This window comes from Ptychodera flava, chromosome 18, assembly GCF_041260155.1.
Source record: "Ptychodera flava strain L36383 chromosome 18, AS_Pfla_20210202, whole genome shotgun sequence".
Classification (NCBI taxonomy): domain Eukaryota; kingdom Metazoa; phylum Hemichordata; class Enteropneusta; family Ptychoderidae; genus Ptychodera; species Ptychodera flava.
In genome coordinates this window covers 36,550,034-36,574,886 of record NC_091945.1, presented here as the reverse complement: position 1 = coordinate 36,574,886, position 24,853 = coordinate 36,550,034, and the positions used below count along the sequence as shown (strand labels likewise).

Genomic DNA, 24,853 nt, shown 5'->3' with positions numbered 1-24,853 from the left:
CCATACAGAACCTGTTATCCCTACACCCACTTAATGCACGATTGCTTGCCAAGTTCTATGGTTTCAGAAGTATCTTTATTTTGAACTTCTAGAATTTATTCTACCAGAGGTGTATTCTGTATTTTGCATGAATATTCATGGTTTCATTTTACTATTATTCGGATTGGACAAATTTCTGTTGGTTTATCTGGTTTCTATGGTTTATCATTTGATTTCTATTTCTGCACCTTTTTTTTCTTTTCTTTATGATTTATTTGACAAAAATTAGGAGCAATCCACTCTAATCTGGTCGCTGATAAGAATGTCAATCTTGTGTCTTACAAAGATAAGCAGCATGAGATACATTCTAAGACATGTTCATTGCCCAGAGATGACGGAAACTGGGATGCAGTTGTTATTTCAAATTCATCCATCACACCAGGTGAGTTTTTTCATTTTGAATATTGTAAAGTCTTCTTGTAATATCTGTTTCTCTCTTCTGAAATGGTTTAATTCCCCATGGCAATCACAAGGTATGTTTTGATGATGTAATCATTCTTCCAAGGTTTACTTAACCTGTTCACCCCAACTCCCTGTAAACTGGTCCACAATCACCATTGACAACAATTGGTTTGGGCCAAACCATTGTGGTGACAGGGTTAAACACACCAGGCAATCAAGATATTACCCAGCTGTATAATGCATGATGGAATATCAAGGCCATTATTTTATCATTTCCCAATGGTTGTATCACAAGCTATGCAATAGATCCAGGCGTTTCTTTTGTTCCACTTTTCCACAAATCATCAACACATTCCTTTCACACTATGTTACATGATTCAACAGCTGCTATCTACCTATTGTCCATCAATTTGCTTATATTTCATTCTTCTTCAGAAAGTTATGATTTTCTTTTTGAGCAAAAAATATGATATTTTCATAAAGACTGTACCGGTACATTTCAGAAACACATGCCCACAATATTTACAGCTTTCATCGTTGATCGACTTCAACAACCTGGCCATTAATGTAGCAACTAATGCATGCTGAATTTCAACAAAAATATTATTCATTATCATAAACATGCATATTATTCTGCTGTTGTAACAACAGTGATTGAAAATAGTCAAATGCAAGCATTGAATGCTAATTTTTTACTGTAACATTAAATTTGGCAGCAATCTATTTGTCTGTGGGTGGGACTTAGCAGATATCATGTTTGATTGATGATGACTATGCAGTCTTTCTTCTCGTCATGTTTGATGAATAATCTTATGGCTACCTGCAGCAGTCAAATCAAAGATTGTTATGTCTCAATATTCTGATGTGCATGGAAAATAATTTCAAAAAAAGATGCAGACACAATGAATTTTGAAGACATTACACTGTTTGTATCCAAGAGATGTCAGCTGTTGAAATCTAGACTTTCAATAATTTACTTCACATTTATATTGCACCTCTGTTCACTATCTTATGCCACTGTTTTTTCACCTTTGTTGCTATGCCATTGGGATATGTTATCTCACACACATTCTGGTAAGAGTCTTATTTAATTCCTCAACTTTGCCATTTTGTTTGCTTCACCATGAAATGACAATGACTTTGACAATTGATGTACATCCAAGACTCTTTCCTGAAATTATTGCAGTATCAGTACAACTGGGGCAGTTTACTATTTGTTGCAGTAATTTTCAAAGTTGTTTTGTTGATTGATGATTTCAATAATGTCAAGACTGATACAATTCAATGATTACACTTTGTCCATGATATCTTTGTATTTGTCACAGTATTTGTCACAGTATTTATTACAGAATCTAACACACCATAGCTATCTCATCACTGAATCTTTCCTGTTTTCAGTTTTATATTTCCATTTGCCATATTTTTCCATCATGTGTATTCCTTGCCTTTATGCTTTGGTGTACCTTATCCTCAAGTCTGACACACATCCTATTGCACACAGAACACTGACACACATCCTATTGCACACAGAACACTGACACACATCCTATTGCACACAGAACACTGACACACATCCTATTGCACACAGAACACTGACACACATCCTATTGCACACAGACCACTGGACACACATCCTATTGCACACAGAACACTGACACACATCCTATTGCACACAGAACACTGACACACATCCTATTGCACACAGAACACTGACACACATCCTATTGCACACAGAACACTGACACATATCCTATTGCACACAGAACATGACACACACCCTATTGCACACAGAACACTGACACACACCCTATTGCACACAGAACACTGACACACACCCTATTGCACACAGAACACTGACACACATCCTATTGCACACAGAACACTGACACACATCCTATTGCCACAGAACACTGACACACATCCTATTGCACACAGAACACTGACACACATCCTATTGCACACAGAACACTGACACACATCCTATTGCACACAGAACACTGACACACATCCTATTGCACACAGAACACTGACACACATCCTATTGCACACAGAACACTGACACACATCCTATTGCACACAGAACACTGACACACATCCTATTGCACACAGAACACTGACAATGCATAATTCAGAAATCTCAGTCTATTCCTGACGTCCCTTCTGTGTTTCATCTCAGCTACCTGAAGCCAATAACTCACGAAACCATTCTCTGTGTACAACACAGAGAAGAACACTTTCATTTTCAGTGTAAACTTATGTTTTCCTGCTATGACAATAAATAACCAAAGCAAGGTTACAGAGTGTCGTGAATATTACACATAACATATAGTATCACCATTCCTGACTAATAGAAGAACAGTTTTGTTTCTGATAATATTTTATTATTTCTGAATATGATATCAACTTTATGTAAACTCATACTTTGATATCATGAGTCCAAACATACAGTAAGACCTGCTGGTAATCTTAGTTGGTTTTACACGTGTATATTTTTAAACCTGAGGGAATCTGATTAGTCGTTCTGTAAATATTCCTATCAGCGATCTAAGCGATCTCACGTTTACACGTCATATACAAGGTATGAATTTAGTTCGGGTCAAGCGCCCTCAGCAATATCTGGGCTAGAGAACAATCGCTTGCTTGCAATGGCGGACCCACACATCATGTAGCTGCTGTCTACGCTCTTTTTGTGTTCTGTCAACCAATCGAGATGCCTTCGGCGAAGAAATTTACTAGGAGAGAATATTGTTGGCCTCGCCCCGTCTGATGTCATTATCTATTTCATGTTAAGATGAAACACCTAGACAGACACCTACAATACAGACTCTTATACGGAAAATTGAGACAATCAAAGTTCCGGCCAATGCGACACTAGTAACACTGGATTTCCATGAACACGAATACACCACATTATGAGGCAATTGAATCAGTTGGCAGAGCATTAAATCAGGAAAGATCATCAAACAATTACATAATCAAGTAACCAACAACGAAATACATGATAGCTCTGCTAGAAATAATCTTAATAAACAACACATTTGAATTCAACGATGAATTCTACCGGCAAATATGGGGATGCTCTTATACGGAAATAATCTCGATGGGTTGTTCGCCAGAAATAGCAGATATTAGGCCTTCATTTCACGAGACAGAAATGAGAATAATACTGAAACGCAAACAACAAATACCGACCTGGCTGAGGTTCAGGGACGATGTTTTTTCTGATTTTCATCGGAACACAACACGAACTCAATGAATTCATATCAAACATCAACAAAATGCATCCTACTTTCAATTTTCGTTTGAAAGCTCCTCTCAAGAAATCACATATTTATACCTGACTATCTACAAAGGTCGTCGGTACAACAAAGAGAATATTCTCGACATCAAGACACACACAAAACCAACAGATATTTTCCAGTTCTTACAAAGAAACTCATGCCATCTGGCAGCAACATTCAACGGTCTGATCAAAGGTGAAACATTACCATACATCAGAACACGTAACAACGAAACCGTTTTACACAGAAAGTCACACAATTTAGTGAAAAAAAATTAGTGAAAAATTACAGATCGACAATATAAAAAAAATGAAATAGAACGCATTATCAGAGAGACAGATCATAAAAGCAGGAAAAGACTGCTTGAACAACAAAAAAAGAAACCAATAACGCCACCAACAATACAATAGTCTTCATAACAACGTATAGCCCGTACATCGACACGACAAAATCAAGAAGGCCCTGACATAAAACTGGAGTGAACTTGAAAAGACGAAACACTAAAAAAACTGTTCCAAAACCAACCAATAATCGCATATAGATGGAACAGAAATATAGGCGACACACTTATAAGCGCCAGACTTCATCGGATACTTTCTGTAACCATACTACCGTATACAGGCGACATACGGTTTCTATTCCCACTGTATCGTACCCGCCATGGCTAAGCGACATTTTACATAAAACAGCCAAACATGATGTACACTTATATTATACACAATATCATACACAAAACGCAAACAACCCAAATATGAACGATGTGTGGAGTTGCTTTCCCTTTACTATCAGTTGCTTTCCCTTTACTAACAACTCATCGTAAAACGGCATCGTTTTTCTAGCTCTGCCACTATGACGGTTGTTGTCGGACACGGACTTGAACTGAGCTCGCAACCGTTTGATCTTGTTGTGGCATTGTTCCGCTGTCCTCTCGAGTCCCTTCTCCCTGGCCTTGGCAGCGACGTCTTCATACACTTGCCGATCCCTCGACGTGCCGTCCATCATACGGATGACGTTTTCGTCTCTCCAGATTGAAATTAGTAGCCTGATCTCTTCCTGTGACCAATTGTTGCCGCGATCGCGAGAGCTTCTTACTTGAACACCGTCCATTGTGGTAATGACCGAACCGAAGACAGGATATAGTTCGGCGTTTAGTTCGGTGTTCTGGTCACACGTGTAAATAGGCCATTGCTTAGTACGGAGCACCGAACGTGGACCAGCCCTCTGACACCGAATTAATTTAGTTCTTTGTTAGTTCTGTGTTGTCTGTTCACACGTCCAACTGATACAGGTTTATATTTATTCCGGTGTCTACTCCGGACTTAACTCCCACGTGTAAACCCCCCTTTAGTTGGTTTTATCAATCACCACAGGGTTTTTACTTGTCAACTTTTCCCCTTTTATTTATTCTCTTCAGTTTCAATTGAGAAACAAAATTCAAAGATATCATCCATTATGTTGCACCAATATGTAAAAACCACCAATTTGTCCTGCTAATATGTAAATACTGTAAGATAATTAACCAAATAGATCCTGCACCTGAGATCACCAAAACAAGAGCATTATGGGTAATTTAGTAGTCCATAAATGCTAATCCAAACCCGTAGAGTAATACATACAAACCAATTCCCCTTATTTCATTCAACCAGTAATGTATCGTTATTTTTAATTTCATTGTCTTGTAGATCTCCAGTGACAAAGGAATAGTGAATCCTTATCATATTTGAACCATAACGTTTAATAAGATTAATGTTCATGACGTAACCTCTTTTATCTTTATGTTTGTTTTCTTTTTCTTTTCTCATTCAGTCCATCATAATTCAGCAAGTCTACCATATCACCTTTCCCAGTCCTGCTTATCTGTGTACTCAGCAAGCCATTCTCGATCCTCACCCCGTCGTTTTATCTTCTCACACGCTCGTAAAGGTTGTGGACATTATTTTCTTAGTACTGCATGCCCCTGAACCTTCTAGGGTAGATTTCACTGGTTTCACAGCAAAACACAAAACAATATATCATGAAGATTGTGCGCTAACCATAAATGAGATGCTTGTGTTGATTAAGAAGTAGACACACAGAGTGTGTAGAACAGGCACTGTGCATGAAAACACCCAAAACTACTTACAAATAAATGGGAAATTGAACAAAACATACAAACTTCAGAAGAAACAAGATGCATATTTTAGAGTTTCAAGTTTGAACACTACAAAAACTGAATTTAAAATTGTGCTGAAAAAAATTCAGTTGTTCACAATGAAGATAGAAGCCAGTCTAAGTTTATAGTACTTATGTACTACGGTAGGTCAAGTGTACAAAATACTGAGAAGTCATGTTCAACATCTTCAAGTTTTCTCTTATGTATTTGTAAACTTACACTGTTGTCCAGTTTTAGTAAGTATATCTTCCAGTAGAAGGGATGAAAATAAATTTTCAAGGTATCACAATAACATAACTAAACACTTTATCTCATCTTAATGTAAATCTTATTAACTCTCCACTCTTTTCCCATTATTGCCTTCATCTCATTACCATTCCACCTCTTATCTCAATCTTTTCTAACAAACAGTGCAGTCAAACCACAGTACAGAGTTGGCACAACAGTCTTACATTCCATTCCCTGTAGATACCTCATGCAGCTGGATGAATGACGCAACATACAGGATTCTATGACATCTAACAAAATACTTGTTTACATTTTTAGCATTCACTACTAAACATCGAATCTTTCATCACAGGCAAGTTAACATCTTCTAACAGATTCAGGTCTAACTTACCCACAGCATCCCAAACTGACTACTACACCAAGAACATGGCAGATTACATCATACATGAAATCCATATTCTAACTGGCTACCCACACTTCAAACATACTGATCACATGACAAAATAAATGGCTTCATTCAACCTTCATTCAAGCTATATGAAGTCATAGTCTTTCCTTAACACATTTCTAACACCCCAAACCCAATGCGTAAACTTCAGCAAGTTACCCATAATCCATCTACTCCCTCAGCATGAGTGATGTCATGTAATGCCATGGTACCCACAATGCCTCATGACAGACTGCAGACAGGAAGTGTACCTATTGGATACAAAAAGCCAACATATGGACTTTGCTTGTAGCGATGTCAGCATGCAGACTGCTTGTCTTGCAGAATCATTCATATCCTACAAACCCATTCAACTAACCCAGTAGTGTTACTTGTCTGTTTTATATCTTCATTATTTAGGTATAATGAATGGCTTGGAATCTGCCTTGGCAACCATAGGCTCCACTGCGGGCAGTATAGTCAGTGGTGGTAATACCAAACTTGAACCATCTTCACATTCTAAGAAGAAACATAGGAGGGTTAGAAGTTCAGGGGTCACAAAAAACATGGATGCTAGTCAGGCTGATGGTAAGAATCTAACTTTCCATGTTGTAACAGATGCAAAACAAAATAAGTGAATATTTGCAGTCCAGAAAAGAAAGTACAGGCCTTTAGATCTGCACATGAATGCTGTGCCTACCATTCAGTGTATCAGTAATTACTTCAAATGATGTGAATTTAAACCCATTTTTTCTGAGAGTGTATATTTCAAGTGTTGTCCTGGCATAGGCCGGGAGAGTTAATGTGCATGGTCCATCACAAGTTATTTTAAGCTTTAAAGCTCCACTCTGAATTCAGTTCAATTTTCATCATTCTGTACATGAAATACTCAGTTTATCCAACAGCATTTCACTTTGATTTTCATTTCTCAACAGAATCAGATGAATATGAGTTTGTGATTGTATCACTTGATAACAGACAATGGCATTTTGAGGCTGCTAGTAGTGAGGTGAGTTTCATTTTATTGATGTATCCATGCTAGTAAAATTTGACAAAAGGTATATTGGGAATGGGTGAATCTATTCAGTATTTAGTGGTCTCAAAACCAATATCATCATATGTCAAGAGGTCCTGCAGTCAGTTATGGTCCTGCATTCTAGTTTGCCAGTCTCCCTGTCTGATGCATCCTGTGGTTCAGCTAGTCGTGCATACATCATTTATTAGTCCCCACGGACACCGTCCGGGGGGACTTATAGGTTTGGTCATGTCCGTGCGTGCGTCCGTGCGTGCGTGCGTGCGTGCGTGTGTGCGTGCGTCCGTCCGTTCACGCAGATATCTCAGAGATGCAAGAAGCGATTTCATTCAAACTTGGTACAAGGATTACTACATATGTCATACAGATGCACGTCTATTTGTTTTGTGATACGATCCAATATGGCCGCCAGGCGGCCATTTTATTACGATTTTTTCATGTACAGAGCCATAACTCAGACATGTTTCAACCGATTTTATTCAAAGTTGGTACAAGGACATTGACTAATGTCATAGATATGCATGTCAATTTGTTTTGTGATACGATCCAATATGGCCGCCAGGCGGCCATTTTATTACGATTTTTTCATGTATAGAGCCATAACTCAGGCATGTTTCAACCGATTTTATTCAAAGTTGGTACAAGGACATTGACTAATGTCATAGATATGCACGTCAATTTGTTTTGTGATACGATCCAATATGGCCGCCAGGCGGCCATTTTATTATAATTTTTTCATGTATAGAGCCATATCTCAGACATGTTTCAACCGATTTTATTCAAAGTTGGTACAAGGACATTGACTAATGTCATAGATATGCACGTCAACTTGTTTTGTGATACGATCCAATATGGCCGCCAGGCGGCCATTTTATTACGATTTTTTCATGTACAGAGCCATAACTCAGACATGTTTCAACCGATTTTATTCAAACTTGGTACAAGGACATTGACCAATGTCATAGATATGCACGTCAATTTGTTTTGTGATACGATCCAATATGGCCGCCAGGCGGCCATTTTATTACGATTTTTTCATGTATAGAGCCATAACTCAGACATGTTTCGACCAATTTTATTCAAAGTTGGTACAAGGAGATTGACTAATGTCATACATATGCATGTCAATTTGTTATGTGATACGATCCAATATGGCTGCCTTGTGGCCATTTTGTTACGACTTTTTCATGTACAGAGCCATAATACTCTCAGGCATATCTCAAACGATTTTATTCAAAGTTGGTAAAAGGACATTAACCTATGTCATACATATGTTTGTCAATTTGTTTCATGATATGATCCAATATGGCTGCATGGCAGCCATTTTGTTACAATTTTTTCGTGTCCTTAGCCAAAACTTGGGCATGTCTCAACTTATTTTATTCACCAATTTTAATCATTGTACAAGGACAGTGACCTATGTCATACATATGCACATTGATTTGTTTTGTGGCCATTTTTTTTCCGATTTTTTTTCATGTCTGGAACCATAACTCAGACATGTATCAAGCGAATTTATTCAAAGTTGGTACAAGGACATTGACTTATTTGTGTATGTCGATTGGTTTCACGAGATGGTCCAATATGGCCACATGGTAGCAATTTTGTTATGGTTGTTTCATGTCGAGAGCCATAACTCTGGCAAGTCTCAACTGATCTTATTCAAAGTTGGTACATGTACATTGACTTACGTCATACATATACATGTTGTTTTTTAAACAGTAAGATCAAATATTGCTGCATGGCGGTGATTTTGTTACAATTTTCAAATGTACAGAGCCATAATCAGACATATTTCCACCAGTATCATTCAAAGTTGGTACAAGGACATTGACCTACCAGTATTTCATACATATGCTCGTCAATTTGTTTCACGTCATGTAGCAGTAACATGTCAATTATTGAAGTTTTGTAAGTAGGCTGATATGTCAAGAAATATGTACTGCATCAATTCATGAAACTTTATACAGATGATAACTGATGTTAAGCTCACATTGCTTTAACATTGAAAAAGACATTTATCAGTGTCATTTTAATTAATTTGTAATTGCATAAGTAATGAACTTTCCTAATTAGGGTGATATAGCCATAAATTAATACAACGTCAAATGTGATGAAACTTGATACAGATGTTGATCTCATAGTGTTGTAAATACTGCATCAAACTTTATGAAATATGGTACCAGTGATAATCTGTCAAGTGTTAGAATTGTGTGCACAAATGTTTTGCACATCCTGTTGATTAATTCCTAGTTGACTCATTTTCTGAACTTTAGGATGGTGGCCTACATTGGTTTTATGTTTTCATCACCATGGAACTCATTCTTGGCCATTGAGCGTCATCTGTATCAAAGTATTTTTATCACAGACCTAATTAATGAAGAGGACTCTATCCTCTCTGAGGACATGTAATCAAAGTACCCATTAACAAGTGGGGACTGTGTCATCAACGATGACTTGTTGTGCAAGTACAGTAGTACGATGTAAGCCTGATAGAATGGCAAATTTACTGGTCTGTGCAAAATTTTTTTGGACTTAGACAATGGATCACTGGATTTGCTGACTCCTGTATACTGTAAATATGAATTCACTTCGCCGGGGTTAAATACAAACCAGGAAACCATGTGCTGAAGATTTTGCATCAATTTACCGTACAAAAATTTGACACACATTTTTCTGTTTTTTCAGGATCGAGATGAATGGGTGCAAGCTGTTGAACAGCAAATCTTAGCTGCTATTCAAGGAATAGAAAGTTCTAAATCCAAAAACAAAACCAATAGTTTAGGTGACAAGTCAACAATTCAAGCTATCCGTAGTGTGATGGGTAATGGATTCTGTGCAGACTGTGAATCTCCAAGTATGTATGTCTTATCATCTTAGGTCAGCAAGGAAGTCATCACTCATAACTTATCAGACAAATTGCAACACTCATGAACAGGATATTTTGTTACATGTGATATCCTGTCATTGACAAGGCTTTTCCCTTCAGTTATCCTTTCTATTAGAGAGCAGAATTATTATGATTGCTATTCACAAATCTTGACATAGTTTCCTCAAGCATAACAAGAATACAATGTATATTACTAAGCCATGCAAAGTTTCAGGGCACTATCATCCACAAGAAAGACTTTCAAAATTTCCAGTCTGTTCCAGTGTTTGGTAGAAAACACTGAGTATTTTTCCTAGTCACTGAACATACTGAAATGTTTGTTTATATAGATCATTGTCATTGAGGAATGTCTGCATTAATATTGAATAATGTTTTTGTTTCAGATCCAGATTGGGCAAGTTTAAATCTAGGGGCTTTAATCTGCATAGAATGTTCTGGCATTCACCGAAATCTTGGAACTCATCTGTCAAGAGTCAGATCACTAGATCTTGATGATTGGCCGTAAGTATCTTTAATAAATGTTTCACTATTATGTCATAGTATATGTTTATTTAAAATTTATACTATGTATCATGTGCACATACTGTATATCAGAGTCAGGTATCAAATAGAACATGTGGTTAAGTTTACAATAATTTCTAAGTCATGTCATCTCTCCAGGATCAAAATATGAAATTCAACACTGTCATCATATGCTGCTAAAGATTACAGGAAACGTGTGATCATTAATTTGAAAGGCTACTTTAATTTATTCAACAATTTACCGTTATTTTGAAGTTGAACTTGGACACTACAGCTGACAACAAACATTGATTGTTTCACACAGGTCAGAAATAACATTTGTTATGACTTCAATCGGCAATTCATTGGCAAATAGTGTATGGGAAGTGTCTACGAAAGGCAAAGTTAAACCAACACCAACAACACCTAGAGAAGAAAAGGAAAAATGGATCAGGGCTAAATATGAACAGAAAGAATTCGTAGCACCTCCGTCATACACAGATATACCTCTAGGAGAAGTAAGTGATCTAAACTAAGATACAAACGTGAATGTGTGTATGTTGATTTGATTGCTGGGATGAAGATGATATTTCTGATGTTTGCCATGAATAGTGTGTGGTACACTGATGAGAAATGTTGAAAATATCAACAAAAATACCCTGAGAAATAGTTAATCAAATCGTCCTTAGTGAATCCATAGACCCTAGAAAAAATCGATGAGTCCTTGTGCAAATCAGTGTACAGACAAATGTATCATCTACACGTCACAAATTGACATAACGTGTATATTGGGTACTAACATTTCATACTTAGAGCTTGTTGGTGATGCAACTGCTTGTCTAGATACCAGTTTCATAATATTTTAAAATTTTATGTTTGATATTTTCACTCAGCAATTACTTGACGCTGTCACAAGAGAAGATTTACGTCAGATTGTCCTTCTGCTGGCGCATGGAACGCCAGAAGACGTCAATACTAGTTATGGCGATGGTGACGGAAGAACAGCCTTGCATCTCAGCTGTGCTTTGGGTAATGTTGTCATTACACAGCTGCTGATATGGGTAAGTTGATCACCTTCAGTTGGCAATGGAGTCTGTATTTCACATCGTCAGTTGGCAATAGAGTCTGTATTTCACATTGTCAGTTGGCAGTGGAGTCAGTATTTCACATCGTCAGTTGGCAATGGAGTCAGTATTTCACATCGTCAGTTGGCAATGGAGTCAGTATTTCACATCGTCAGTTGGCAATGGAGTCAGTATTTCACATCGTCAGTTGGCAATGGAGTCAGTATTTCACATCGTCAGTTGGCAATGGAGTCAGTATTTCACATCGTCAGTTGGCAATGGAGTCAGTATTTCACATCGTCAGTTGGCAATGGAGTCTGTATTTCACATCGTCAGTTGGCAATGGAGTCAGTATTTCACATTGTCAGTTGGCAATGGAGTCTGTATTTCACATCGTCAGTTGGCAATGGAGTCAGTATTTCACATCGTCAGTTGGCAATGGAGTCTGTATTTCACATCGTCAGTTGGCAATGGAGTCAGTATTTCACATCGTCAGTTGGCAATGGAGTCAGTATTTCACATCGTCAGTTGGCAATGGAGTCTGTATTTCACATCGTCAGTTGGCAATGGAGTCAGTATTTCACATCGTCAGTTGGCAATGGAGTCTGTATTTCACATCGTCAGTTGGCAATGGAGTCTGTATTTCACATCGTCAGTTGGCAATGGAGTCAGTATTTCACATCGTCAGTTGGCAATGGAGTCAGTATTTCACATCGTCAGTTGGCAATGGAGTCAGTATTTCACATCGTCAGTTGGCAATGGAGTCAGTATTTCACATCGTCAGTTGGCAATGGAGTCAGTATTTCACATCGTCAGTTGGCAATGGAGTCAGTATTTTATGTTCCAAGTGGTTTTATTTGAATCAAAGTAGAAAGCAAAAGTTAAGACAAAGATTGATGTGATGGAAATGAGTTGTATTGAAAGCTGTTTAGTGACATAGATGGACACCACAGATATAAAGCACAAAGACATAAGGATGACATTCAGTGAACAAAACAAAAGAAGACTCCTGCCATAACCAAGACAAAGTGTGTTCATGAAATGAGAAGTTATGATGTACAACTCTTTATTTGAGTTTCCATCAACAACAGAATGTATCAGTTATTTTGTAGCAAATGTTATGTCTAGCTTTGGATTTCAAAAATCACTATGCAGCTTCTTACAACATTCCTTGTAGTAATATCTTCAAATTATTCTGAGATATAACTTTTCACATGAGTCACTTAATTAGTTTGAGATGTAACTTTTTCCATCAGCCACTAGATTAGTTTGAGATGTATCACTTTTCACAGTAGACACTGAAGTATTTTCCTGTTTTGCAGTACAATGGAAATGTAAACAGTGTTGACGCCGATGGAAGGACAGCGCTTTCCTATGCTAATGCAGTAGGTGCTGAGGACTGTGCAAGGGTTCTACAAAACAATGGATGTCTTGGTGAGAGAATTGAAAGGACTTCAAAGAACGCAAAAAATAAAGCCATGTTTGATAAACTCCCTGCCAGTGTAATATAAGCATCTATTGGAATTGATTTGTGTACAAGAAACTGTATTAGAAGAGACTGAATTTGCAACAAACAAATTTGGGATACTGACGTAAATTTAAAATGTGTGGACCCCATTAGACTTTGGACATGGAACACCAGCTATGAATTTGGACCATCAAACATTGAACCTGGCTTATCAGTGTTTTGTGTCTTGATTTCTTGGCTAAAGCACTAGACATGAACCAGGAAGGACCAAGTATGAGTGTTGACAACTAAACCATATGGCCAGATCATAATTCAAAAAATGTTTGGACTGCCGTGTCTGAACTTGAACTACCACATCTGAGTCTCAGCGAGCAGCTGAACTGAATGAGGTAAATGAGAACTACTGATACTAGGCAGTCAGCATTGAAAGACTGACTTCTCATTACAAAAACTCAGAATTGGAGGAAATCGTTTGTACAACTGTTGATACCACTATTAGTACAAGCACTGGGTTGCTATGAGGGCACAGAATGAATATGGAATGAATATTTTTGGACGAGGAGCCATGGACGGGGAAACTACTACCAGCTGGATGACAAGCCAAGCATGCACTCTGTAAATTTGTTTGAAGTGTTTAAATCTTTAGAACCATTCCTGCTCATATGAATGGGTTTGTGTATTGCTTTTAATAATATTCATAGAGCTGTAAGACCATGTGGTGGCACAGACTAATACCAAAATATGGAATGTACCACTTTCTATTGGAACCACCTGTTGAGTATTCCGATAGATGTTCCTGTAAAGCTCTGAAGACACAAAAAACGGCACCAGCTACTTATGACATAATTGTGTTCAGTTACAGTGTATATAATGTAAGCGTGAATTTCTATTTGCCAAGAATTTCTTAATGTTGGAATTTGTTTCAAGCCCTTTTTTTCTGATGGTGCTCCTATGGTTTTTCTTGTTCAGTGCTATTCATTATCTGTAGACTGATGGTACAACAGACAGAGTCATGCAAGTAAAACATGGTAAAACATGTTAATACTGCAGACTTCACATATGTCAATGTGATGCTTGTTGAAGTCTACATCAGTTATGTTACAGTAGCAGGTTACATTGAATAGGTTGTTATCTATAACTAACCTATGTCCAACCACAAAAAAATCTTCATGAGAGTAGTAGCTCTCTCTTTCCCTGGTGTATCCTTTAATAGTTGATAATCAGCCAGTATTATGTGCAATTCTCTTACTCTAGACACTGGCTTTAATTTTACGGTCGTGTCTTTCTTTGTATTCTTGCCTGTTTTGAAAAATTTGCACAGTGTTTTTTCTCAACCAAACTTCCCTTTGATGAAATATGCTCTTCCAAACTAGTTATAAAAAGCATATCACAGAAGATGAAATGGTTTTTAAACTTGACGGAAAATTTAGTAAGTTTATGAATGTTTAAATTGCGAGCTACTTCAGTTGTAACTTAGTTCTTTGCTTTTCTAGGCAATTCACATAGTTTATAAAAGATGTTTCCAATGACAAACTTTCTGAACTGTCCACTGCTGACTGTTTCTCTGTACTGTACCATTCCCATCTCAGCTGTAAATACCTGTCAATCAGTTACATGCAGTCAAAAGAAAAAAGGAGCATTTTTTGCAATTCCTGATTTGAAAATAAACACAGCTTTGAAATGTGAGTATTGATCATACGTAAAATTTCAAAGACATTTGTTCCATATCATATCTGCCAGCAAATTTATGCACTGCAATGCAGTTCAAGTGGAGTACAATGGATAATTACACTGAAATTTTGTGATTAGCGAAGACAAACTTATTCCCTGAGATGGAAAACATCGCTGTAGTGACTTGCCCTGGACTTTGGTATTTTCTCAAACTATAAGAACAAAACAATTTGATAGACTTACTGACGCATTCAAATTACTAGCTCTAGTACAACTGTGGATCCCATTTCATCTGTGGATTCCTAAGTGTGATTGTTTCTAACTTTGTTTGAATGAGGATACACAACTTTAATTTAACATTGGAAGTGCCACTCAAGCTTCAATGTAGATGTTAATGTGTCTTTTAGGCATTGCAAATGTGGTGCTCTCGGTGAACAAATTTCTTTCAAAGGTTTTCAGAAAACTTGATGTAGTGTAACTGAAGGCATAATTATTGCATGTAGGCTTTTCTAGCAAGTGGTTTGATCGGTGAAAAGACACAACTACAATGATTTGATCAGTGAAGACACACAACTGCAGTGGATGAAATCGTGGTCTTTTGTATGAACACAGCCTGTCAATGTTGCATTCTTGGTGTTATTATAAAAAGTCAAGAATTTCCCAATGCCACATTTCATGAAGGCTCTCATCCAGTGCAAGAAACAGCAAAAATAAATATCAAATTTCAAAGAGTAATATTGCACAAGAACTGTTGTCATTAGGGATAGTTACATATTTGAGAGTTTGTTGATACTGTCTTCCAGTGTTTGTACCCACAGTGTATAACAGTGACTACATTTGTACCCACAGTGTATGACAGTGACTGCATTGGTACCCACAGTGTATAACAGTGACTACATTGGTACCCATACACCACATTATCCTTCATGGTTGTCATAATCTTGTTGGATACTGTGAATGACAATGCAGTATGTACATCCTTCATGAGTAGCAGACCAATATCATATGGTAATGAGTCTCTTCTATAGGACTGCCCTAAATGACCATATATGGTGTTGTGCCCCATTATTAGAGTGTTTGGTTTCAGTCATGTATATAAATTGTAATATTGGATATTTTCTGTACTGTATCCAAACAACATAACTGGCTGTTGATGTACATAACATAACTGCAGTGTTTTCAGTTTCCAGAACTATTTTATCAGTGTCTTACCATGTAGATTCAAGTACACTGTTGAAAACATGTGGTTTTTACCCAAAATGTTGTTATGGATTGAAAACAATAATTTTCATGAAATCAAAGTTCTACCCAGTTTCTTGTCGGGCCAAAACAAAAACATGCAAATGTATTCATCACACATTCCTTGTCTACCTGTTGATATTCCTACTCTTTAAGCTTTTTCCTAATTGGTTAATAACATATAGTAGCAAATTATCAGCAAATAGCAGTGTTTCTAACAAGGAATAATTTCAGTTTGCTGTTCCTACCATCATTCAAAACCAGTCAATGAAAGTTACAGCAATAGTACCCTACATTTGAACTCCAAGTAATGTTGACATACAGACACTTTCACACTGCAGATACTCTAATGTTTACGTTTCAAGTTTCATTGCTTACTATACCTTCTGCAACTTCTCGGACGTACCTCTAGTTGGTTTGCTTCCTCCTTTGACAAATCACAGTCAGGCTACTATCCATAATGATGTCTATTCTAGAAAGCAGGTTACCCATTGGTCAATGGCAACCAGGGCCAATAAACAAGCTGCCAATCGGTGGAGCAACTTGATTTCGGTTGATACACCTGTCAGTTATGTATGCACCTGTCAGTTATGTATCTAATATGTTCCACCAATCAGGATAAATGTATTTAACCTAGTTTTATCCCTAAAAGCGTTTAAACCAAAGCCTTCAGAATTAAAGTTAGCTAAAGCTCAAATAAATAATATATGTTGTGTTTTATGTTAACTGTATATAAAGGCTTCAATCAGATTGATATTTTTTTCAATATTGAATTCTTTACAAATTATCTTGTTTGGAATTTGTGTTTACTTTGAATGCCAAAGCATATTCTGTCAGGCAGATGATTTTTATTTTATTAAAACACTGTCAAATTCAGTGGTTGAATGAGCCAGAGACATGGTGTATGGCTGACCAGTCTTGAGTCAAAATTTAATAAGTTTAAGTTAATGAATTAGAATTTATTTTGAATCTTGTAAGACTGAGGTGACTTAAAATTTTTTTCATGTTTATACTGAGCAGCTTGGATGTTGAAATCTGACTAATGAGTGTGAATGATTCTGATATTATCTATTTGTAAACAATGGTGTGTTGAAGGTTTTAAAGGTTATGACAGGCATCTTTAATTTCAGAAACAAAAAACAGTTTTGGTTTTCAGCAACAGAGTGTAGTCTGCATTGGCGTTGGTCAAGTAGTTGTCATCATTTAATGACAGTCAGTTTCATCAATGAAATATGAACAGGAACAATGTCATTATGTCGCAGGGAATCAGTATCATTTGTTATAGTCACTCTAAGGTTCTCTTCAAACAAAATTCCTGGCAACGTTTGTAATCTTTGATAGTTTCACATTCAGCTATCTTATGATGGAGCTCATTGACAAACTGATGAACCAAGTGAGTTTTAAATGACAAATTTGAGGGTTTCATTGAATGTACAGAAAACGAAGAAACAACAGTGATCCTTTAAACATCAGGCAAATCCATTGTTTGTTGAAAACTGTTTGATCAATCGAGAAAGTATCCAATATGTTTTTATTAAAGGCCATATGAAAGAAAGTGTTTGGCAGTCATATTTGCCTTTGTAATTTTACATATCTCTGTTGTAGATGCTACTGCAGACAAACATGTACTGTTATTTCAAAGTCTTGATTGATTTCCACTCGGATTCATACGTTACCTCCAAGGAGTAGTTCATGGAATAGTTACTGCGTCTACCAACAGTCCAAGTTAGCTTTCCAGTAAATCTGTCCCAGCTTGCCATGCTGTTTACCGCCTTCGTCTTGTTACTTTCTGAAGTTTTCTGAGTCAAAGACTTTTCCTACATGACAAAGTTTGCCTGATATGGTGGCTGGTGCTCTTGTCATTTCTAGATTTGGCGTTAGTGTACTTAGGGTTGTTTCAACAGCTATGCAGTCTGTTGTGACAATCAAGCTGTCAACTGTAGTGTTAGATATGTGTAGAATAGTTGACCATTGAAAATGTATGAATGATAGATATTTAATAGAGAACTGTGACATCACAATACAACACTGCCATGTGATATTTCAAGTTATTTGCTAGTGCTATACAATCAGCCATGTAACAATCAGACTTTGGTTTGGAATTTAACTCAGAATATAAATTGATCTGCACTGTCAAGTTTATACAAAGATGCAGCAACAATGACAGATCTTAAGTTTGCATGATTCTTTAATTATGGGTTTTATAGAATGGAGGGAATGAGTATTTTCACAATCTGTGCTAGGAATGTAACATGTATATATACATGATTATCAAATCATGGTGTATCATTTGATATGATTTCAAAATGTATCAGATAGAGGACCTGTCAGTCTGTGATTACCAACCAAGAGTCAACAAAAATTTATTTATTAATTATATGGCACAATTTGCTTTTGTTTATTTGTTTGACAGACCAACTGCAAACTATGTGTAATAAATTGTGTCAGGAGTGACTTGATAGTTTATAAAGGTGATTTTCAAATTTTCTTTCTTCTTAAAGACCTATGAACTTCACAGGGTTGACATTATTTCAAAACTGTGACATATACAATAGAAATGTGCAAATATTGCTTATCTTATTTACTAATATCTGTCTTCTGCATAATCTCTTTCATTGATTTACATCATGGTTGAACTTTGCCTTCTTCAGAAGGCTGACCTTTGACCAGCAATCCAAATTTCTTGCAAAAACCTCCGCATCAGATTTTTCTGTTCAAAAATAAATGGCTTCCTTTGTATAGTTAGTGAAAATGTCCAAGTCTTTACGTATGTACATGATATTCTGTCTCACAAATAACCAGTGTATCTGCACAAAGCTCTGCTGATATGTGAAATTTTATCATTAGGAAAACTTGAAATGGATTTTGGTCGTGTGATTCATAATCATGTACATAAGTTTCATTTATTCTATTGAGAGTGTTCTTTGACGTAGAACAAAAAAAATGCTTCACCAGCTCAAATACAAAAATGTTTGCAAAAATGTTGGTTTCCATGAAAATTTGATATAATTCCACAATATCAAACCTTTACACAGACCTCTGTGCAAATTACACAAGACATGAAATATGCACATATGTAAATATCCTTTATCTTTTACTGCCTTGTAAGTTGTTCATTATTATTAAAAATTATCTCAGTTCATTTTCATATGATACTCAAACCTGCTGCCTTAAATTGAAAATTGTTCATTTGCATATTAGTTCATTGTAAATATAGGGAGATTTATTGATCAGCATGACAAGGAATATGCTACACAATTTTATTTCTTACCGTATTAACATTTTTAAACTTTCTCAAGCAAAACCAAACACTACCTTCAGTAGTTCATTTGCATATTGGTTGTAAATACAGGAAGATTTAGGACTGTTGATCTGCATGAGAAAAAATTCAACGCTTTATGATCTCACACCATATTAATCCTTTAACTTGTCAACCCTCAATTGTCTGTGAACAGGTCCACAATCACCATTGATAACAATGAATTTGGGCCAAACCACAGTGAAAGGGGTAAATTTCTCAAGTCAAACTGAATACTTGCTTTCGTTGTCTTTTGTTGTAAGCTCTGTAAAATGAACAATTTTCTCTATTTCATCAGTTTTCTTTTCCAAACTATCAAGGACAGACATTTCTTTTGTGAATCCTGACTCTCTTCCTTCTATTTCAGTATTGTACAGTAAGCCATGGTCCTCTCTTGTTCTCAATACACACACTGTGTGTTTATTTCTTTTACACTGAGACAACTTGCCTTCCTGTAGTGCAATCTCTCTGTTTTGATTGGATTATCGAAGGAAACTTGTGTTTTGATTTGAAATCAAAACTCAGTACGGTGTCTCAAATTATGTACAAAATTTTAAGCAAGAGAAGTTTTATTTTGTTGATTCCTATGTGAATATTTGTGTAAATAGTGTTCAAAATGATGTATTGTATACTTTGTGCCATTTTATTTGCAGAAGATAAAAATTAGTAATTTTTATTTACACAACATCCCATTATCAATTTGAACAGTATCAGTGTAGAATTTTTTTTAAACTTGTCCGTGTTTGGACACTGAAATAGCAAAGAAAATGTAATAAAATTATTATTAAAAAGTTAATGTTTGTCTGCTGGTGATTAAATTGGAGTATCAAATTGCATATTTTACATGGGGAAATCCAGTTTTTAAAAAAATTCTGCGTAAAAAAGTCCATAAACTGCATAACAGTGAATTATTAACATATTCATTTATGTGTACTAATGAGGTCAAAGGTCACACTCCAAAAGGGGCAACTCTGGGGTACCTAGACTATATAGAGAAGAGGACCATTCCATAGCAAGGTTTGTTTACTTGTTTATTTTTGTTTAATTTTGTTTACTTGTCTGTTTGTATTTTTTACTTGTTTTTATTTGCTTGTTTGTTATTTTTTACTTTTTTGTTTATTCTGTTTTTTTCATGATTCAAATAGGTTAAATTGAAAGATGAGCTGAATATCATCAGTGTTTGTAAGTTTCTGACTTTTGAACAATTTTGCTTCAATTTTGCTTTTTTCCTGAGCTTACACATTTTTGGTACTTTGATTTTCTCATAAAGTCATTCTTACAATTTGATAAGGAACACACAGTCAAGACTTGGGTTCTGCTCACATATATCAGTTGAACACTGAATTAAAGAAACACATTCATTCTCAGGTTACTGCTGCTACAATTTTCTGCAAGCCACACCCACAATTCACTGCAGAGCCCCCTTGATCTTTGCATGATAGTACCATATCACAAATTACATGAACCCTATCAGAGTCTTTCAGTGATATTGAAATAACAATCATACACACATACATACATGTATACACACACCAATGTAGTCTCTGAACAGAACGTAGGTTCTCATACAGAATATGTATATATTTATTTCATTTTCATGATGAAAAAGTGTACGCAAAATATGAGACATCACACGGTATTTGTCATTGAAAAGATAAGGAATATAAACGTCATGTAAAAAAATAAATGAAAAAGAAATCTGTCTTGTGTAAAGAGAACCTGCCACAATAAACCATGGTTACATCGGTTTTATCTTAAATTGTACATGTATGGTGGGATTTGTCAGCATCAACACAAACAAAGCAATAAAACTGGTTTACATTATGAGTAGTACTCTGTGAACATACCGGTATAAACAAACTTGCATAAACAACTTTTTATGTACAGCAAATATTGCAATACAACAGAGCCTGATAGAGTATATTCTATTCCTTGGCAAGATGAATGATATCAAACATAATACAGACCTGTACCTTTTACATCATATTCAATACAAGGGTGACATATGAATAACTTCATTGAAAGTTTCTAAGGAGGGAATACAAGTGGAATTTCTCTGACTTTGCAAGTTTATACACACAGTACATTTTATTTCTTTTAATATCTCAACTTCCAAATTGTTACACATCATCCTAAACTAAACATGATTTGTATTTTATTTAGCAATATCTACTTTTATAACACTACAGCAGTGAGTTTACAATTACCATTCACTTCCATATGCAATCTAGATCATATAACTGGCTTACAGTCGCCAATCAAACACATCACTTTTGTTGTCACAATGAAAATCTTTCTCAACTCAATTGAATTTGTTGATTTGTTGTTGCAGTTCATTTTTGATTTCTTACACTCCCTCCATTTATTTTAAACAAATTTACATGAAAAAAAATTGTAAATGTAACAAGGAAAATAATAAACTCTACATATTAATGAGTTCAATTACTTTTATTCATATTAATATTAGCATAGGTTGTACCGGTAATTTCTAGCCATTACATTCAAAATGCCAGCATTTTGAATACTAAATATACTTTTGTACATTTCATACAACTAATCACAGCTTTGGCAAGATAGCATGGATTCTAGCCATCACTGTACAACATGATCATTCTACAGATGTTTGGATTACATGTCTTGTAAGATGCACTATTTGGACAAAGATAGAAACTGAAATGATATGATTAGAAAATTCATGACAAAACAACCAGACTTTTTAGAAAATCTGAGGCACTGATTGCAAGAAAGATCTGAGACAGATGTAAACTGCAAATATTATTCAGCCATCTATCATCCTGGCACAAAAACCAAACTGGACAAACAAAATGTAAACAATATACGAAACAATGAATTTTCATCGATAAAATCCATCAATGAAAAAGGCATAGGATGGAATAGACATACAACCAATTTTCATTAACTTCTTGCTTCAATTAATCAATGAAAATTTGAAATGTGCCAATATTTACAAATTTATCCAAAGAAGATACTCACTAAAAGAAACAGTCATCATTACTTTATTGTTGGGAAGACCTTAATGTGTTTGTATAGTCTAGGCAAGATCAAATTCCAATTTGCTGTGGAGCTATCTTCCATATCATTTTGGACAACATCCCATAGACAATCAAAGGAAACCCGTGTATTTTAGCTTGTCACAACCAAACAAATCAACAGTATTTTGACTTCCAACTCTGCATATATAAAGTTTGGAATTTCAAGGAGTTTGGAATTTCAAGGAGTTTGGAATTTCAAGGAGTTTGTCAACCAAATACTACTATTCATTTCAAATACAAGGTGTCAAGTCCATGTACACACTAACTTCTGACAATTTTAGTATTTTTTATCTATCTATCAACCACAGTTTATCTGTCAATGCCCTAAAGAATGTTGAAACAGCAAGTATTTGGCTTGTCAACACAGTTCATATGAGTGTGGGAGATGTATACCTATTGTTTATGATTGAAATCTGACTCTGACTAAGAAGAAATTCAACAAAACTGCTCTTATTAACTGATATAGAAGCCTTGAAGCTGAGCTAACTACAGCATTTTACAGAAAGTCAAACTGTGGTTTATAAATTCAACAAAAAAATTGAAAACATTATTGACCGTTACAGAGACTTTTTAGAACATGGACCATGTAAGATAATGAAAAATGTTCTCATTATTGTTAGAGAAATACTTATCCTACCATGTTATACACATTTACAAAAATTTGGCACGACTTGTCGTGATGGTATTTCATATCAATGTCATTGTCATGGTCAGTTCTGGATGTCAAAATACAGTGAATTAAACTTTCAATGAACCAAAAGAAATCACATGGTGGTAATCCTGATTGATTTGGTTGAGAAGATAATTCCATCAATCAAAGCAATGCTGTTGGTCTGAGGTTATTGTTTTTTGAACGGTTATGTACACTTCAATTATATTGAAGTGTACATAACTGTATTGTCAGAAAGAAACTCAATTGCCAATATCAAAGTTCTCTACTACTAAAAGCTGAGATCAATTTTAGAAAATTGCAAGAGAGGTAGGTAGTAGTATAAAAGGTAATTAGTGATAGGAAAATTTCTCTTTTTTTGTCAACTGAGATCTATAACTTGTAGTCTGATATAACTTTTTTCAAAAAATAATATGCATAAAAATGTTATAGTGCATATAAGCTTACAAGAAAATGCATGTTACCAGGACTTAAAAGCCTTCTTATCAAAAGGATATTTACTTCTTTATATAATATATGTATACATGATAATCAAAATGGCAGTCCATTCAAAAATACATACAACTTATCAGCTGAAATGCTTCAAGCTACAGTTGAAACTGTTTCACCATGACAACTACTGGTGAATTTTATTTCATGATTACGTTTTCCACAGCTGAATGGCATCTCCAAGAAATTACATCCATTCATGGAAATGTCCATTGCAAAATAATATTACAGGCAATTCTTAAAGTTATAATTTCTTTTGCTTTTCCACAGATTTTAAATTCCTCTACCTCCATCATGATTCAAGAACTCAGGGTATAGATGTCAATGCAACTCATTTCCAATTATATGTCATACAAAATGTATTTATGAGTCAAAGAAATTTAAGTTGTAAACCTGCAATAAGGCTTTGAAAAAAGTCAAAAACTTCCTGTATTTCTAAATACAAAGCTCTGTACACCCAGCTTTGTTGTTTGAGTGGCTGAGTGGAGAGATCTTCTGAAAGACAGCAGTAGCGATGAGTATTTTCAGAAAAAACTACAGCCTCAAGTGATATTGACAAAAAAGATTTTCACGTATTTGTGCTTTCAGTGACTATGTCATCTATTGTTGCATAGTGATTGCTGGCATCGCTGATTGGTCTTGGTGTCCGTACAAGATTATCGTATTCATTTGGGACAAACTGGTAGTCTGCAAATTCAAAGTAGATATATTTCACGTCAATAAATTTTTGTATTTATGCAGTCAAATATTTCCCTGGATATCAAAGAACAACTGTGCTCTTAAAATGTGCACTGATGCCTGCATTGCATTTCAAAAGATACAATACAACTTCAAAGAGAAGAATTTGTTCAGTGAGTGCATTATGTATAATCACTCTGATAGAAAACATCATTTGTTGAATTTTTTGAAAGTAATTATTGAAACATAAATTATCAAATGTTTTAAAAC

The 24,853-nt window shown here is 35.6% G+C and overlaps 2 protein-coding genes across 21 annotated transcripts in view; one reads left to right on the top strand and one right to left on the bottom strand.

Annotated features, from left to right (window-relative positions):
* LOC139117510 (arf-GAP with GTPase, ANK repeat and PH domain-containing protein 1-like) overlaps positions 1 to 20,489 on the top strand; it is a 108,107-nt gene extending 87,618 nt beyond the window's left edge. For 4 of the 13 annotated variants that reach the window (XM_070680688.1, XM_070680692.1, XM_070680699.1 and 1 more), the window contains exons 10-18: positions 269 to 421; positions 5,529 to 5,645; positions 6,950 to 7,117; positions 7,465 to 7,538; positions 10,251 to 10,419; positions 10,836 to 10,953; positions 11,279 to 11,471; positions 11,847 to 12,014; positions 13,340 to 20,489. In XM_070680688.1, coding sequence (XP_070536789.1) covers positions 269 to 421; positions 5,529 to 5,645; positions 6,950 to 7,117; positions 7,465 to 7,538; positions 10,251 to 10,419; positions 10,836 to 10,953; positions 11,279 to 11,471; positions 11,847 to 12,014; positions 13,340 to 13,528 — 1,349 coding nt within the window. In that variant the 3' untranslated portion in view covers positions 13,529 to 20,489. The remainder of the gene's footprint in view (positions 1 to 268; positions 422 to 5,528; positions 5,646 to 6,949; positions 7,118 to 7,464; positions 7,539 to 10,250; positions 10,420 to 10,835; positions 10,954 to 11,278; positions 11,472 to 11,846; positions 12,015 to 13,339) is intronic. The other 9 variants (XM_070680691.1, XM_070680698.1, XM_070680701.1 and 6 more) reach the window with 5 other exon arrangements.
* Positions 20,490 to 21,249: 760 nt separating this feature from the next.
* The window catches only part of LOC139117507 (multiple epidermal growth factor-like domains protein 11), a 58,741-nt gene continuing 55,137 nt past the window's right edge, over positions 21,250 to 24,853 (bottom strand). For all 8 annotated transcript variants that reach the window (XM_070680679.1, XM_070680683.1, XM_070680686.1 and 5 more), the window contains one exon: positions 21,250 to 24,592. In XM_070680679.1, coding sequence (XP_070536780.1) covers positions 24,474 to 24,592 — 119 coding nt within the window. In that variant the 3' untranslated portion in view covers positions 21,250 to 24,473. The remainder of the gene's footprint in view (positions 24,593 to 24,853) is intronic.